This window comes from Penicillium vulpinum (genome assembly GCF_028829585.1).
Source record: "Penicillium vulpinum strain IBT 29486 chromosome Unknown utg000001l_segment0_segment0, whole genome shotgun sequence".
In the NCBI taxonomy this organism is placed as follows: domain Eukaryota; kingdom Fungi; phylum Ascomycota; class Eurotiomycetes; order Eurotiales; family Aspergillaceae; genus Penicillium; species Penicillium vulpinum.
The window spans coordinates 5,133,029-5,148,034 of record NW_026643241.1 but is presented as its reverse complement, the minus strand read 5'-3'; the positions used below and the strand labels follow the sequence as shown (position 1 = coordinate 5,148,034).

General features: G+C 48.4%; 3 protein-coding genes across 3 annotated transcripts; 1 reads left to right on the top strand and 2 right to left on the bottom strand.

The window, feature by feature from the left end:
* Positions 1-2,609: 2,609 nt before the first annotated feature.
* On the top strand, positions 2,610-3,555 carry N7479_001844 (uncharacterized protein; the record flags this gene model as incomplete). The annotated part of the gene is made up of 3 exons (XM_057249541.1): positions 2,610-3,230; positions 3,259-3,280; positions 3,317-3,555. 3 exons carry the CDS (start codon positions 2,610-2,612, stop codon positions 3,553-3,555), a joined length of 882 nt encoding a protein of 293 aa, XP_057113973.1.
* Positions 3,556-4,422: 867 nt separating this feature from the next.
* N7479_001843 (uncharacterized protein) lies at positions 4,423-6,266 on the bottom strand (the record flags this gene model as incomplete). The annotated part of the gene is made up of 3 exons (XM_057249540.1): positions 4,423-5,610; positions 5,666-5,748; positions 5,816-6,266. The coding sequence occupies 3 exons, from the start codon at positions 6,264-6,266 to the stop codon at positions 4,423-4,425; spliced, it is 1,722 nt and encodes a 573-aa protein (XP_057113972.1).
* Positions 6,267-8,180: 1,914 nt separating this feature from the next.
* On the bottom strand, positions 8,181-14,698 carry atg2 (uncharacterized protein; the record flags this gene model as incomplete). The annotated part of the gene is made up of 4 exons (XM_057249539.1): positions 8,181-8,198; positions 8,256-9,179; positions 9,231-14,429; positions 14,534-14,698. 4 exons carry the CDS (start codon positions 14,696-14,698, stop codon positions 8,181-8,183), a joined length of 6,306 nt encoding a protein of 2,101 aa, XP_057113971.1.
* Between the last annotated feature and the right edge of the window lie 308 nt (positions 14,699-15,006).

The window sequence follows — 15,006 nt, the reverse complement described above, 5'->3', positions numbered from 1 at the left end:
AAGGTCTTATGTTCCTATGTTTGAGTAGCAGGTCTCCATATTGGCAACGCTTGCAATACATGGTTTGTAGGCAGGGAAGTTAGTTAAATATCACAATCAATTTAACAGTAATTAGCGAAACCCAGTGGCCTAGTTGGTAACTCGACAATGAGCCATACCCGCTCTAGACTATCTCTCTAGGTTGCAAGCATGGGTTCGAATCCCGAGGACCGCGAGTCGCTGCCAAGAACTTCGCACTCTTGAGGCTGGGTTTGTCTCTCTTTTTTTTTTTCTTCTCTTCTTTGCTTAATCTGTTTCCCTTCTATTCTCCTATTAGTTCTCCGAGTATATATGTGAGGTGTCACATTTTGATTCAACAGCAAGTTTGCACGCTCGAGTGAGGCATTGATTTTATATCCACGATATAAAGATAGGTCTCATAACGCACAGAAACTACGATGCGAGTGAGCCAGCTGAAGGCTTGAAGTAAGGAGTAAACATTTACACTCATTTTAATGATATTGATCCTGACTCAACTACCAAAAGAGCTTCCTGTTTAAGCAAACAGGTTGTCCTCCTGGGTGGCATGAACAACTCCAACCAGACTATTTTAGCCTATACCCATATATGTGGAATTGAGTAATTTCACACAAATCATGGTCATAGGGCCGTTCTTTTAATTTTCCATATGCTAAAAAGAAACATTCTACATACTGCTCCAGTGAGGGATACCAAATAGAGGATCACGTGATAGATATGCCCTAAGTCGCGTTTATTAGCATTTGACAGTATAGTTTTGGTTTTTTGCTTTTTTTAAACTCACAAGAAGCATTGAGTGCGGCCAAAGTAGGCATATATTGAGTTGCATGGTGGAACGTGAGAATGGATCTTGGGTTGTTGAAGAAACTAGAAGCTAAGACTGTGAGAATCTGACAAGCTTCTCTTGGTCAAATACCACAGTCAAGTTATCAGTAGTTAGCGAAACCCAGTGGCCTAGTTGGTAACTCGACAATGAGCCATGCCCGCTCTAGACTACCTCTCTAGGTCGCAAGCATGGGTTCGAATCCCGAGGACCGCGAGTCGCTGCCAAGAACTTCGCACTCTTGAGGCTGGGTTTGTCCCTCTTTTTTTTTTTTTCCTCCTTTAGCTTTCATTTATCTTGTTCAGGTTTTATATCTCAGGATTCTTTAGCAAGATCAGATTCATAACTCTGAACCCGATCTGGAGCTATGAAAGTTTTGTTCCCGACAGTTTTGTATGTATTCTGCCAATCCTGAGCAGGCCATGATGATAGCACGAAGCTGATCTGCTCATTTTTGTGACATAACAGAACTCTTGATCTTGGTCCCAGCCCTATCATGGTGTCATAGACTTAGAAACACCCCATGAAGCCTAGATATTGGACCTTGGATCCCCCGAACAAAGCCAGATACTCGAACTGGGCTGAGTGTCCAGAACTTGAATGCGGACCAGATAGTTGGCATATGAAAACCCAGCTAAGTTCCAACGTCTTTGATAAAATTTGGTTGTTAACTGATGGATTTGGAAGTGGTAGGATTAGATGAGAGAGTATAGAAATGAAAGAAGAAGGGATAGAGAGAGCAAACACGAGCAAACGAGCCAGACTGGGCTTTGTTTACGCGTTTCTTACGCGCTACTCTTCTGCTCTTCGTTTACAACCCAAGAAAATGGATGTCACATGCATTGTATGAATTTCTCACGGAGATAAGCCTGAAATCAAGACAAATCTACATAACCTTTTATAGAAAGTATGTACGCTTTCAAGTTAGGTAATATGTGCACATATGCTTTCAAAGTTGCATCCATCCCATAGTAGCTTTGCCTGAACATTTGACGCAACTGATTAATTCCAAGAATGGAGTTCTGATTGATCGTATACGCTATGAAGGCGGTGTATACAGTTATAAGGCGGTGTGGAGAGCGGTATATGCAAACCTAAAAAGTCAGGCAGGTGGCTGTATCAATCCCTTAGATATATACGGAGTATGTGTATCTATATCTCACTAATACTTCAAACCCACTATAAAAACTACTACCAAAACTACTACCAAAGCGGTGAAATTGACGGTGAGACAGTATCCAATGACAGAGTTAAGTTCCGATGGCATACTTAGTCGCCCGTACCAGGGTCTCAGTAGTCTTACAGGGATATGAATGAGGACAAAAATAAACGAATTAAGTTTATTGAACTAAATTCGAGACTGAACCCAAGCCTTTATTTCGCTGCAAGACTAACATCGACAAAAAAACCCCCACAAATACCCCTGTCCCTTAACAAAGTGTGGCTGTATGCGGCCCAGTCGTTTCCGATCACGTGGATTCGCCTCAACCTCAACCAGTGGTCGACAAACAATTTTTTCCGAGGGGCAAATAAATCGGCCGCATTATATCAATCGAAGATTATACACTGTACGCACTCCGTATACCCTGCCTCGAAGTGTAGGTGGTCAATCCCCGAGCACGAAACGCATATCGCAACATTCAAAGGCCGATAAACCCCCGACCACATTCCCATCAAAGGAACGCAGATCAACGACCTTATACATCCCATTATACTTTGTATACACCCAAAGACCCCGTCGCCCTTGTCCACCGAGTCCAGAATAAGAATGTTTGAAGACTTCTCCTTCACATCGCCCTCGTCGCGACCCGGTCGTCTCGCCCTCGACGCCGACGACCGACTAATGGTCGACAGCGACAGCAACCTAATCTCCCCACTCTCCTCACGCTGTCCATCACCGCAATCGCAACGCTTCCGCAACATCTCCCGCTCACGCTCCCACTTTCACCGAAGCCAACAACCTCCAACATCCGTCCCTTTCCCCTATGACTCAGACTCCAAACGACTATCCATCTCAACCCTAACCCAAAAACTACACGAACACACCCTGTCCACCCCAAGCGATCCCCAACACACCCACACCCATCGAGACGGCATATACACATCAGGAAGACACACTCCCGGGCGTCGGCACCTAGGCCACGGCTACGTCCTCACGCCCCCAGATACAGACCACTCCGACGACTCCTGCGTCGGCGACTATCTCTCCTCACCCTCGGTCTCGTCAACAACAAGCCCGACCTTCAATCCCCCCGAAGACCTACTCTCTGACCTACCCGATTTCGGCCTCGGACACCCGTTCTACCCAGAGCCGCAGCCGCATGCATACCACCAAGACGTGCGCATGCAGCGGCAGCAGATCTCCAGGCTGCAATGTAACGAGACCGAGGTCGAGGCTATGCAGCGCTCGCTTTTAGATGAGCCGTCTCCTGTCTCCACGTCGGACTTCCGCGACGAAGACGATTGTCATCCTAGTTCGTTGCCGCCGCGGTCGTCGCCAAGGAGGAGGGGCGGTTACGCTTGCGCGCAGTCGGTTTGGGCCGGAGGGAGGTGTTGAGTGGAGACGGAGGAAGAGTTCTTCTGGGGCTGTTTTGGCGAGTCGGGTTGAGAAGAGTCATTATGCTTTTGCGGGGAAGAGGAATGAGCCGGGGCTTAGGAGGAAGAGTCTTGTCAGTGCGGCTTTGGCTTCGATGGTTGAGAACGATGATGACTGAGGTTGGGTTGGATTATGGTTAAGGTTAAGGTTGGTGGTGGTCGTGTTGGATTGATTCCATGGATTGGAGTCTGTATATACTCGAATTGATACCCGTATAGAACGAAAGAAAGAAATATACAACTTGAGATGATTAATGCCTATGCGTACAGAAGTTGTAGATTGATCTAGTCTTCTGACATATTCCTCAGTTGTAATAGTATATTCCCCTTCCTACACTGATTCATTGTGGTCGTGATTGTGGTTTTTTATGAATTCTTGTTATCAGCATTATCAATTTACAAAGACTGCTATTCCAAAATACAATTGATGAGTTAAGATAGTAGTTTAGATAGTTGAAAATAACCGGAATGTTGACATTCATCAAGTTAAAATTGATATGGATACAATGTGAGTCTCAGACCCACATAGAAGAAGTAATAAAAGTAATAAAAAGGACAAGGTAGAAAATGTCACCGAATAAGAACAAAAGAAAAGAATCAAGACCTTTGTTCCGGACAGTATTGGGAGCATGAATCCATGGATGCTCTCTTCCAGACTGGTCACGTCATGAATGACCTCAGTAGTCATGTTGATATCAATCCAACAGCTTTGGCCTTCTCCATGATGGCAAAAAATATCAAGATGGGGGGAAATAAAAGGAGTAAATAACATAAAGAGGATAAAAGATGAAAAAGAAGATGAAGAAAAAGAGGTGTTTCCATCACCGTATCCAGCCAATCCATCCAACACAACACCCAAGCGCCACGCTCTTCGCAATAATGATGGGGATAAATCATAATGGAATTCACGATCCAAAAGTCGCTCACACAGAGCCAGCTGCCGATTCCCAGAATCCTAGGAAATAGACAAAGTTCGCAGAACTTGCCTAATGCCCAGACTTCCAACTAAAGAACTTCCTCAAGCCCTTCTTGTGCGCCCCAGATTTCCGCTCATCACTCTTTCTCCGCTGGAACTCGAAACGCGGACTGGTCTCGCCAGACCGCACCGCCTGTCGCTGCAGCTCATCCAGTGCGCGTGCAGGACTACCCCGTAACCCCATAGTCTCAGCGTTCGCAGCTGCGAGGACGGACTGAACGTGTGGGTCGAGATACATCGGGTCATAGGTGTAGGGATCGAACGGAGCGGAGTATTGTGGGAGTTTGGGAGTGGACATAGAGGTTGGGTAGGGGTATGCAGAGTCAAAGGGATGGTACATGGGTGAGTGCATGGGCGAGCCACTTGGGGTGTCGAGAGGGCTTTCGCGGGGCGTTGGTAGTTCTTCATTGTCTCGTGAGAATGAGAAGTCGTGGTGATCGGGTTGTTCGCCTTCATGGTCGAATAGGATGCCTCTGTCACGCTCGTCCACTTGGGCCCATTCGCCGTTTGCGTAGACAGGTGAGCCCGGCTCGCCGATGTCACTTTCTGTAAAGAAGGTCTGCGTTGATGGGGTATAGGGTCGGCGAGAGAAGGATAGGTTTGGGAGGTTGGATTCTTCTGTTATAGCGGCCATGTTTGTTGATTGCGGGGACTCTCTGTCGCTGTTTGGGTGGCTGTTATATGTATCGATGCGCAGATCGCTGTTTTCAGGGTGCTGTACATGTCGGTTCCAGTAGTTGAAGCTTTGTTCAGTGAGGGAGTAGTCTGATAGAGACCTGATACGTTCATGTATTTGCGGCGAGGACGACGGGACGTCCGTTGGCTGAGCTTTCGAGATTGAGGGATCGCCTGCATAGGAGGTATACAACGAGTTGGAGTAGAATGATGGCACCGAGGCATCGGTGAATTGGGACAGGGACGCCCGGTCCAGTCCTTGCTCAAGGGAGAAAGTAGAGTCTCGGTGGTTGTCCGAGGAGATCGTGGAGCAATTATCGACATCCTCAATATATGAGACGATGCGTGCTAGGTCCAGCGACTTGCGCGGATTCAAGATCTCAAAGCAGGCGCCACCGTATGTGACGGTGGCAACGGCCTGCGTCCTGGCCAGCATTGAGTCCTCGGTTTGAGGTTTGGAAGCACGCTCAGCTTCTTCCGCTTGAGCCTGGGCCTTTTGTTGAAGTTTTTGACGAAAGGTATTCTGCAACTTTATCTCAGTGAGCTGGGTTTTTATATTATGGTGTTTCATAACTTACGGCTCGCTTCCTATTAGGTCTAGCACGAGTCCCGAGATCCGAGGCGGCAGGTAGTCGTGGACTTTGCGTGGATTGGTACTGAACTACTGAAGTGTCAATGAAGGTTCCCGAAGCTCCGACTGAAGATAGTGCATTTGGAGAGAAACTTACCAGTCTGAGCTTCTCCGATCTCAGCCTCTTCACTCTGGTGAGAGACAACGCTGTGCGAGTAAGAAGGAGAGAGCGGCGGAGGACTCGAGGCCAAGGACGATACAGACACAGGATAAGAAATGGGAAGAGCGGATGGGCGATTCAAATGCAATGCGGCTGTTTTTCTTTTTAATTTCCTTCCTGTATGATCGACAGGATCGCCACTGCTGTCTGCAGATTCGGAGAGGAATTTGTGGTAATCGTGGATAGAAAGCGCCCCCGTGATACGAGATTTGATGGATCGAGGGGGGAGGGACAAAGCGTCTGTTGAGTCTGCCAAAAGGGGTTTGGAAAGAGGAGTAGTACATGCATGATTGTCATGGAGTTCGAGGCATTTGTGACAGATGGGGCTGTCCAGCAGCTCGCCATGCCATGTGCTATTGGCAGCGGAATAATTGAGGTTTTCGCTCATCTTGCGTCTGCAATTGCGAAGATCACTATTTTTTCGCGTTTGCCTTCTAGAAGTCCTGCTTCTTGACGTTGTTCTGTTCTCGGACCACTTTTTAGATTGTCGACATATCCGATACAGTAGATCGAAACCCACTTCTCCACACTGAATTTGATTCGTCAGATTTACGCCGCAAGGGATGGAGGGAGATAGGCTTACCGGTCGCAAACAGATGAATAGATCACAACAAACAAAAACTGCAAGGTACAGTAGTGCAGGAAGAGTAATTTTATGTTGAAATGAGAAAATGGAATTAAGAAAATAGAAATGAGCAGGGAATGTGCCTGGATCTGTAGTATATCCACCTGATCACCCACGTTATCCATTTGGAATCTAACCAGTCGAACCAGTCGAACTAGTTAAATTCAGTGCCGAATAGGCCGGTCCAATTAGGGGCCATAAGAAGAAGAGAAAGAAAGAGAACTGCCTTGGAAGTGGTGGGAGGTCGAGACCATAAGAGGAACCCGCCCATGGTTCGTCTTGGTCAACGTCATGAAAAGTTGGCCTGAACGAACATGGCCATTATACATTATAGAAAGACTATAATGGGATACTCTACGGAGTATTTATTATAGTAGTTATTATAAGTTCATCTATAGTAATTGTCGAAAGATAATAGGATTGTGCCCAAAATCACTTGCAGATGATCTCAGCCTCGATCTACATGTTAGTTCTCTCTTTAGTGTCCACCGTCCCGTCATCATCTCCAACCAATCATCCACACCAAACCCCAATCTTCACCAACACGCCTCTCAAAGTCCAGAACCAGTCAGCGTACAGAACAAACTCGTGTCTTAGCTCACGGCTGAGGGCAAAAAACCAGACCTTTGGGCTGCGGCGCCGCTAACAACCATGATTGGCTATCCAGTTGAAATTCGAATGTGGCAATTGTAAAGAATTTTTCTTACCTTCTCCACTGCCAACATCATGACTTGGTCACTCGTGTCGGACTTCCTGACGAGTGGATCCTTCAACGGTAATCTTCGGTATGTACGGGGCAGTTGTACATTTGCAATGATGCACCGTTGATGCAGTCCGCAAGGGGGAGTTTCTATTGGATCATGTGATCCGGTGCAATGGTTCATGATTCAAGGCATTTGCATTTCCGACTTTCGGCTGTTGAATTGTACGGGGAATCCATGGATGCTTTACTTTGTACTCTTCTATCCATGGTCGGGCATCTCGTACCTGAAAGAAACAAGGCATACATGCAGATATGTACTTTGTACTTTGTACACACGTACTCCATACAGATCGGCATGCTAGCTCATCTGGAGTTAATCCAAGTCATCTGCCTTGCAATACGACTGCAACCCCCAGATTTGTGTTTCACATGCTTGATGCACTATGCAATTTAAAACGGCTTCCTGCCTCGTTGCCCCAGGCTAATCATCGGACCTTATTTCGCATTAAGGCTGTGGGCTTCATTGGTAGTACAGAGGCTCCCAAATGGGTAACAATTGCCCGAAGGAGTCCTCCGTAAACCCAGATGGACTAGGAACTGCGATCGACATGGATTTTCCCAACGTTTTTCTTCTGGTTCTCGGTGGATCCGTGCTTTGTATGTAGAAATAGATCTCGTGGATAAAGATCCCGCTTTATTCAAAACAAACTCCCCAGGTCATGCAGACTGAAGCTAAAAATGACTTGAAGTATCAAAATGAAAATGCAAGAGCAATTTAAGATCATAATGCGGTCGTGGTATGGTATCAAACTGATGAAGCAATGAGGGGAGAAAAAATGGGGAAAATGGGCTCCCAAAATGAGAAATTCCAAAACAAAATCAAAGACAAAACAAAAGAAAAGAAAAAGGGACTACTATGCTTGTATGTACGAAGTATGCAAGGGCCAAGCCCGTAGACCTCAGCCAGCGCACTCTCAGTACCGTTTATACTTCTAAAAAAGAGTCAGCCACAGCCACACCCAAAACAGTATTTATCGAAAACAACTTACATCTTCCATCTTGCGCCGATTACTCGGGTCAAGGGTATTCCCCGCGCCAAGCAGAGTCTGTCCTACAGCCTTGGACACCCCGATAGCGGGTCGGAGGATGACAGTGGGCGCACGCCTCCAGACTGCCTTTGCCGCAGCCTTGGCACTCCCACTCTCAACCACCTCGCCAGGTACGGCAACAATCGCATCGCGAGCCAAGAGCAGGTCACGTTCGAGGCCGCTAAACGCCCCACGCAGTCCCTGTACCACCCCAACCGGCTGGTCAGCATACAGCGAGATCTTCTTGGCTTCGTCCTCGTCGAGGGAATCGTCGTCGAAGGCAGGTGCGTTGGGTGCAGTCAGGAGGTCCTCTGCGCCTTGGAGGACAGTTTGCGTTCCGATGGCGAGTTTTGCACCGAGTTTGACCAGCTCGTTGGAGGTTGTCTTGGCGAATGCTAGGGCGCCCTTTTGAATGCTGCGCACAATTCGGCCGTCCTTTCTGTATTCTCGCATTGGGACGACGACCAGGTCGCGCACGCCACCGCCGACGTTGACCAAGGAGCGGAGTGGCGCGAGACCGGCGAGCACACCGGGAAGTTGGTTTTTCTTGACATCCGGCATCCAGATATCGTTCAGACTTTGGCCCAATCGGTCGAATCCGGACACTCCGTAGATGATCACATGTCGTAGCACCATGTCGGCGCCATCCAGGATGAAGAAGTTCATGAACTCAGTTGTGCGGCCTGACCGGAGTCCTGCGTAGTCGACCCGCTTAGGCTTGAAGTCTAATTTGACTTGTACGGCGTTTATCTCTACTCGCTGCAAGAATGGAATATCGCCCGGGGTATCAGCTGGTTGGGCAGTCTCGTCTCTAAACTCGAAGAATCGACTCATGAAGTCGAGGGCATCTTGGTCAACATGCAACCGGAGGGGTAGAACGGTGGCCTAAAATCAAGTTAGCAACTAATTCAAATAATTGATGACTGGGTAACAAACCTTAAGGACAATCTCCGATGCAGCTAGCTCAGGAACAGGCCTCACAATCAGAATTTCAAGGTGAACCATGCTTGTTCCGCTCTCTTTTTCGCCAGCCTCTCGCATGTAGGTTGCGAACTTCTTCCATGTGGATGTCGGAACATGATCATAGATTTCGAGATCCTTGACCCGCACATCCAATGAGCTCTGCGTCTCTTCAGTGCCTGGTGGGAAGATAATCAGATCGGCAGAGACACCCTTCAACTCGAACGTCATTTTGTGGTGTTTGCTCCGATGCAGGCGCAATTTCTTCTCCCTCCTAGTTGACGGGCCCTGGCGACCTCCAGCCCCAGTGACAGTAGTGGTTGTTGCGTAGCTCCCGGTCTCGCTAGTGAAATCATCGATGTCATGATTGATCTCGCGGTGAAGTTCCCGTGGATCCTTGTTTGCTGGAATACCGATGTAAATGGAGTTGAAGAGGAAATCGCCAATGACAGACTCCTCTTCATCTTCTGCCGCAGGTGACACCCGTGAGCCCCTGGAACGGCGCTCTGTGGCCTTGGTTTCCACATCCTTGACAGCTCTGGATATTGTATCACGGGTGCGCTGCCAGTCATATCCATCAAAGAGATTCCAAATGAAATGTACGTCTCGCACGCGCACGCGCAAAGGACTCCGCTCCAGCTTCGTGTCATTGGTGAGGCCGTAGGTGTTCTGGGTAGAGTCCCACCGATGAGCGGTTCCACCCACAGCTGATTTCTTTGCGAAATGATTCTCCTGGAAGTCCAATTCCGTCATGCTAGAAGAGACTTGGTATTGGGAATGGAAGCTGTCTAGCATATCATTGAAACCCACTTCCATGCCTTCAACACCCACACCACCAAGGCCGCCCTTTATGGGATAGAAATCGCTGACGTACTCAAGTTCGTCAGTCAGCTGATCTTCCCTGGATGATCCTTCAGAAATAGTTGCCAGACCACTATCATTGGGAAGAGTGGGATCAGCCGCAAATGCATCCCCGGTAAACGAGGCAAACATATCTTGGATGGGCATGACCTCTGTTCGGTATTTGACATTGACGTTCGGTGGAGTTGGAGGCTGAAGCCCATTCATGATGGTGATAAGCGTCTGAGTTGAATCCGCGCAGGTCTCAAGTATCAATAGGTCATCTCTCAGCTCTACGTCCAAAGACTTTGTCCCATCCTCGGAGCTGGTGAGCTTGACACCAGCAGTTGCCGCTGAAATGGAAGAAACAGGAACATAGCCTTTATCAATATACGCTTGGGCCTGGGTGTCTTGAGGAGCGGCCGAGCCCCGTTGATGCAAGTTATAAGAGCCTTCATGCCACACGTTGTCGATGATCATGAGCGAGGCTTTCCTGATATCCAACGATGCTTCGGCAGACTCCTCTCCGTGCATACTTCCTTCAAATTTGGCATTGGTGAGGACAGCAAGGCCCTTTGCGGGAGAATTGCGAGGGTTGAGGCCAATAACGCAGTCTCTAAACACAACTGCCATTTTGACTGGCTTTGGCGAGGAGCCGGATTCATTCGACATCGATCGCCCTGTCATCAAAGGTGATGGCATTGAGTGCTCTGCAAGATTGGCAATAGAGTTGACCATACTACTGGCCAAATCCCCGCTCGTCTTGTCGCCACCCAATCCAAGGAAGGCCGTGACTGATGGTACTGTGTACTCGACAAGGAGGTTGTGCAGTTTGATCTTGTAGGTAGGATCCATCTCATCGGGTATGAAACGAGCCATGAGTACCGGTGGGTAGGACTCATCTGATTCTTGATATTTGTTCGGTGGCCACAGGGCATGGCCCACCAGCTCTTCGTCGTCATTCCGACTAACGATCATCGTTCCAATTTGGGCCGCAGTAAGCGAAGGCATGGTGATGTGTGCAACTTCAACATTGCTAAATTGACATTTGATGTCCCCAACTTCCCCGCCAACGTGGAACTGTCCTTCAAAGTCACGGACTAACACTAAAGTAAGAATACCAGGGCGATCATCTTCCGGCAAATACTTGGTGACATTGGAAAGCCGACTCAGCTCGACAGCAAGAGACGAGAGAGGCTCGAGCCCACAGGTGTCTGAAATGAATGTTTCCAAGCGCCCCACTGTCACACGAAGCACAGATCCTTGTCGTCGCTGGCGCAACAGTGTGTCTAGCATGATATCATCTTCCACTTCGAATTTGTCCTGGGACGGGGTAATCAATGTCAAAAGACGATCAAGATCAACCTCCTTCGGGGCAAAGAGGAACTCAAGGCGGATGTTGTTCAGCGTGATTTTGGCGGGAGCATCAGATAAATTATCATCAATTGAAAGCGGTCCAATCATTTTCGCCTTGTCTATTTGAATGCCAATTCCTTCAAACCTGCTGACAATTTTGACAGCGCTCGTGGAAAGTTGAAGACAATGAGTTTCACCATTAACATCCAACACAATCGCACCGATTCGGGCATTGACCTTCCATAAGACTCCCGTGCCCTTGGCCGTGTCAGCAGCTGGGGCGGGTGTCTCAAAATGCACACCACGGGGGCGCTGTTTGGAAGGTGGTGGGCAGCCTTTGACTGTTGACACGGACGAAATGGAAATTCCAAGTTCGAGAATGGTGCTCAGGCCACCCATCCAGCCTAGGACCTCTTCCAGACGCTGTATATTGAGATTGATGTGGAGAGGCAGCGTGGAGATGTCAACCTTGGCCAGATCTGCTGACTTGACCAATGAGATGGAAATATCTCCTTGCGAATGGAATGGAACATCACGCACAGATTCACGCAGCTTAAATGTTTCATCAAAGAATATGATATCCTCTGAGGCGAACCCAAATGCAAATCGGGACACGTCAAGGTTCAGCTTGGTAGTTGCACTTTGAGCTGAAAGGCGAGCATCCAGACCAGATAGAGTAAGACGAAGAATTACATCTTCCATGGTGTAGGGTGGAGACAAAGGCGAGCCGCTATTGCCGGACGAATACATATGCCCCGAAACATGTTCGATGAATTTTACTGAAAGTGCATGTACGACAATATGGACAGGTGGTGTGCGCGCAGGCTTGTCCTTTCGCGACTGCTTCTCAGATGGATCCTTTTCAACCGTACCAAGAGTGTGAGACAATTTCTGTCCTATCTTGGTTAGAAGCCAACCAATGGCAATATCAAAATGTACGGAGGCAGAGAACACTTCCACAGAAATTTCAGGCATTTCACTCCCAGTACTTGACTGAGCCCGTGCCTCAACAAAACCTCTTCCGAACCTCGTAGATCTGTAAGTTCTAGAGGCAAGTAGACTTTCTTCGGGTGCAGAATCCCAGAAGCTAGCTGTAGATTCATTTAGGTTACTGTCTGCACTCTCCTTTTGTGGCACAGGCGACGGCTCGGCCGACACTTCTTCCTCAGAGGCAGGAGGCGAAAGCCACAGCAAAATCTTGTCAACAGTCAATACTGACTTCCTCATTTCATTGGTTCTGTGCAACCCAGGAGACGATGGAGCTGATGGTATGTCCTTGTGCAATGTCTGAGATTTGACTTGGTCGTCCAAATCATGCTGCTCAGTGACAGTGACATTGTCTTCTGATGGGGCTGTGTATCTCGAATTCGCTTCATCCAGGATTTTGGTGGACTGTGCTGGATCAATAGGTGCGATGACTTTAGATCGGTCATCAAAGGCACTCTGGGAGTTTGATGCACCGTTAAATGAGGGCTCGCCCCATGCACCTGGCATGTGTGGCATGAAGCTCTCACTCGGATCCTGGCTAATAGCACTCATGTAAAGACTCTGTGCTTCATCGTGGGAGAAAAGCTTAGACTCGTTGAGATCGGTATTCGGGGTTTCTTCTCGTGAGCCCGTACTGTCAGGCTCTGAGCGCGGAGGAGATGTACTGAGGGGATGGGACGATACGCTCAATTGTGATCTTTTATTATGTTCATTTTCGTCGTAATCATTGTAATGATGTGTAGGTTGCGTGATTTCGTCAATTTCAGAGCCGATTTGGCTGTGATGTGGGTTATAAGTTTGAGACATATGATAGCTGTCAGGCGGTATTACGGGTTCGTCAGAGTATTCGGCTTGGTGGCTCTGATACAAGCTTTGTTGGCCATAAGACAAGTGGCCTCTCCATTTACTCCCGGCCCGTCGATCTTCTTGGTGATGTATTACCGGTGACTGATCATCATCAAAATCATCGAATTGAGTGTCAATCACCGAGTCTAGGTACCCCGGGTTGTCTTGGAAGGGGTCATCTCCAAATATTTGAGAATCCTCCAGAGATCCACCACGTTGACTTCCTGACTCGGAGTCGGCGTCTGAGAATCGACCGCGGGAAAATGCAGATGCCTCCAAATTGTCCGCGGTAGTACTTGAATGACCAAAAGCGTGCGGTGGCTCGAAAATAGTTGACTGGGTCATACAAAGTGGTTCTTCATCGGAACGATCCAATGGAGATGGTGATGGCGCTCTGCTTGATGGCAGGCTCCCTTTTGACCGCATAGTTGTCGTCGGAGATGCAGGGGCAACGAAGCGGGAGTAATTTGAGAACACCGACGGGTCCGAAACCAGACCAACATTGATATCGGCGATTGAGATGAGTCGCTTCCCTTCTCGGAAAGGGAGACCTTCCTCTGTGCCAACGGGTTTTTCAGATACCCCGTGTACATCGATTTTCCCGACGCTCAACAGACCTGCGACAAGGTCCGGCTTATGTTCAGGTTGGCGTTTTGACATCCCGTCCTGCTTCAACTCCATGTCCACTCGCACAACTGCATCTTTTATCCTGAGTTCGAATCGATCCACAACGCCTTTCAAGAACCCGGCCACAAAGCTTGGCAGTGACAGAGTCTCATTCCCAAGACCAAGCTCGTCATCGTCATCGACGGACCAGGCTAAAGGGTCATGGGGCAGAACCTGGGACTGTGACGCTATTGCGGCTTGCAGCTCTTCCTTTTCCTCCTTTGGCTCGGATTCAAGGAATGACTCTGCAAGATCAGACGGTGTGGGCACCGCCGGAACGTCATACTTTCCGCCTTTCCCTTGCCCGTGTTGTCCCTTTTTCGGTTCCTCTGAGAGTATCCGAATATGTACGTCGATACCGTTCGCCTCGCACAGGATCCCGCTATTGTGGAAATCGGCAGGAAGCGTGATTCGAAGGAGCTGAACTCGGGCGCTGAGCAGTTCACACGAGGGAGGAAGATTGAGTAGAGTCGATAATTTCTATTGTGCGATGTAAATAGTTAGCCCACACTGTCCCATAGATCGCGTTCGATAATCACAAAAGACCGCCCCGCCCCCAGCGGAGGATCACCGCATCCACTTACTTCTAATTTGAGGCCAATATTCTTCAACTCGAAGGTGGACCGTTGTCCCCAGCAGATACCTAGGTTATCTGGATCCAAGGCCTCTGTGTCGACTAGGCCCAGACGAGATAGGGCATATTTGAGAAGCCGCTTCTGGAAGAACGATGGCATAAAGTACGACGCCATCGTGACTGAGAGCCGAGACAGGGCTCGTTCATACGCGGACTCGTATCATCGAAAATCGCTTAACAAAAAATAATAAAGCAGCCAGCCCCGACAAAGCGGAGTGGATGGGTCGTGTAGGGGGGATGTTCAACAATGACGTTCCGGGCACCTGATAAAGGCGATACGATAAGTGATCCGAGTCAGGCGCCGACGTGCCAACTCACCGATTGACAACAGCTTTGACCAATTATTTCACATTAGACTTGTGATATGTCTCAAATCACTTCAATAATTGCAGAAATTTGTCTACACCACTTAGATTACTACCA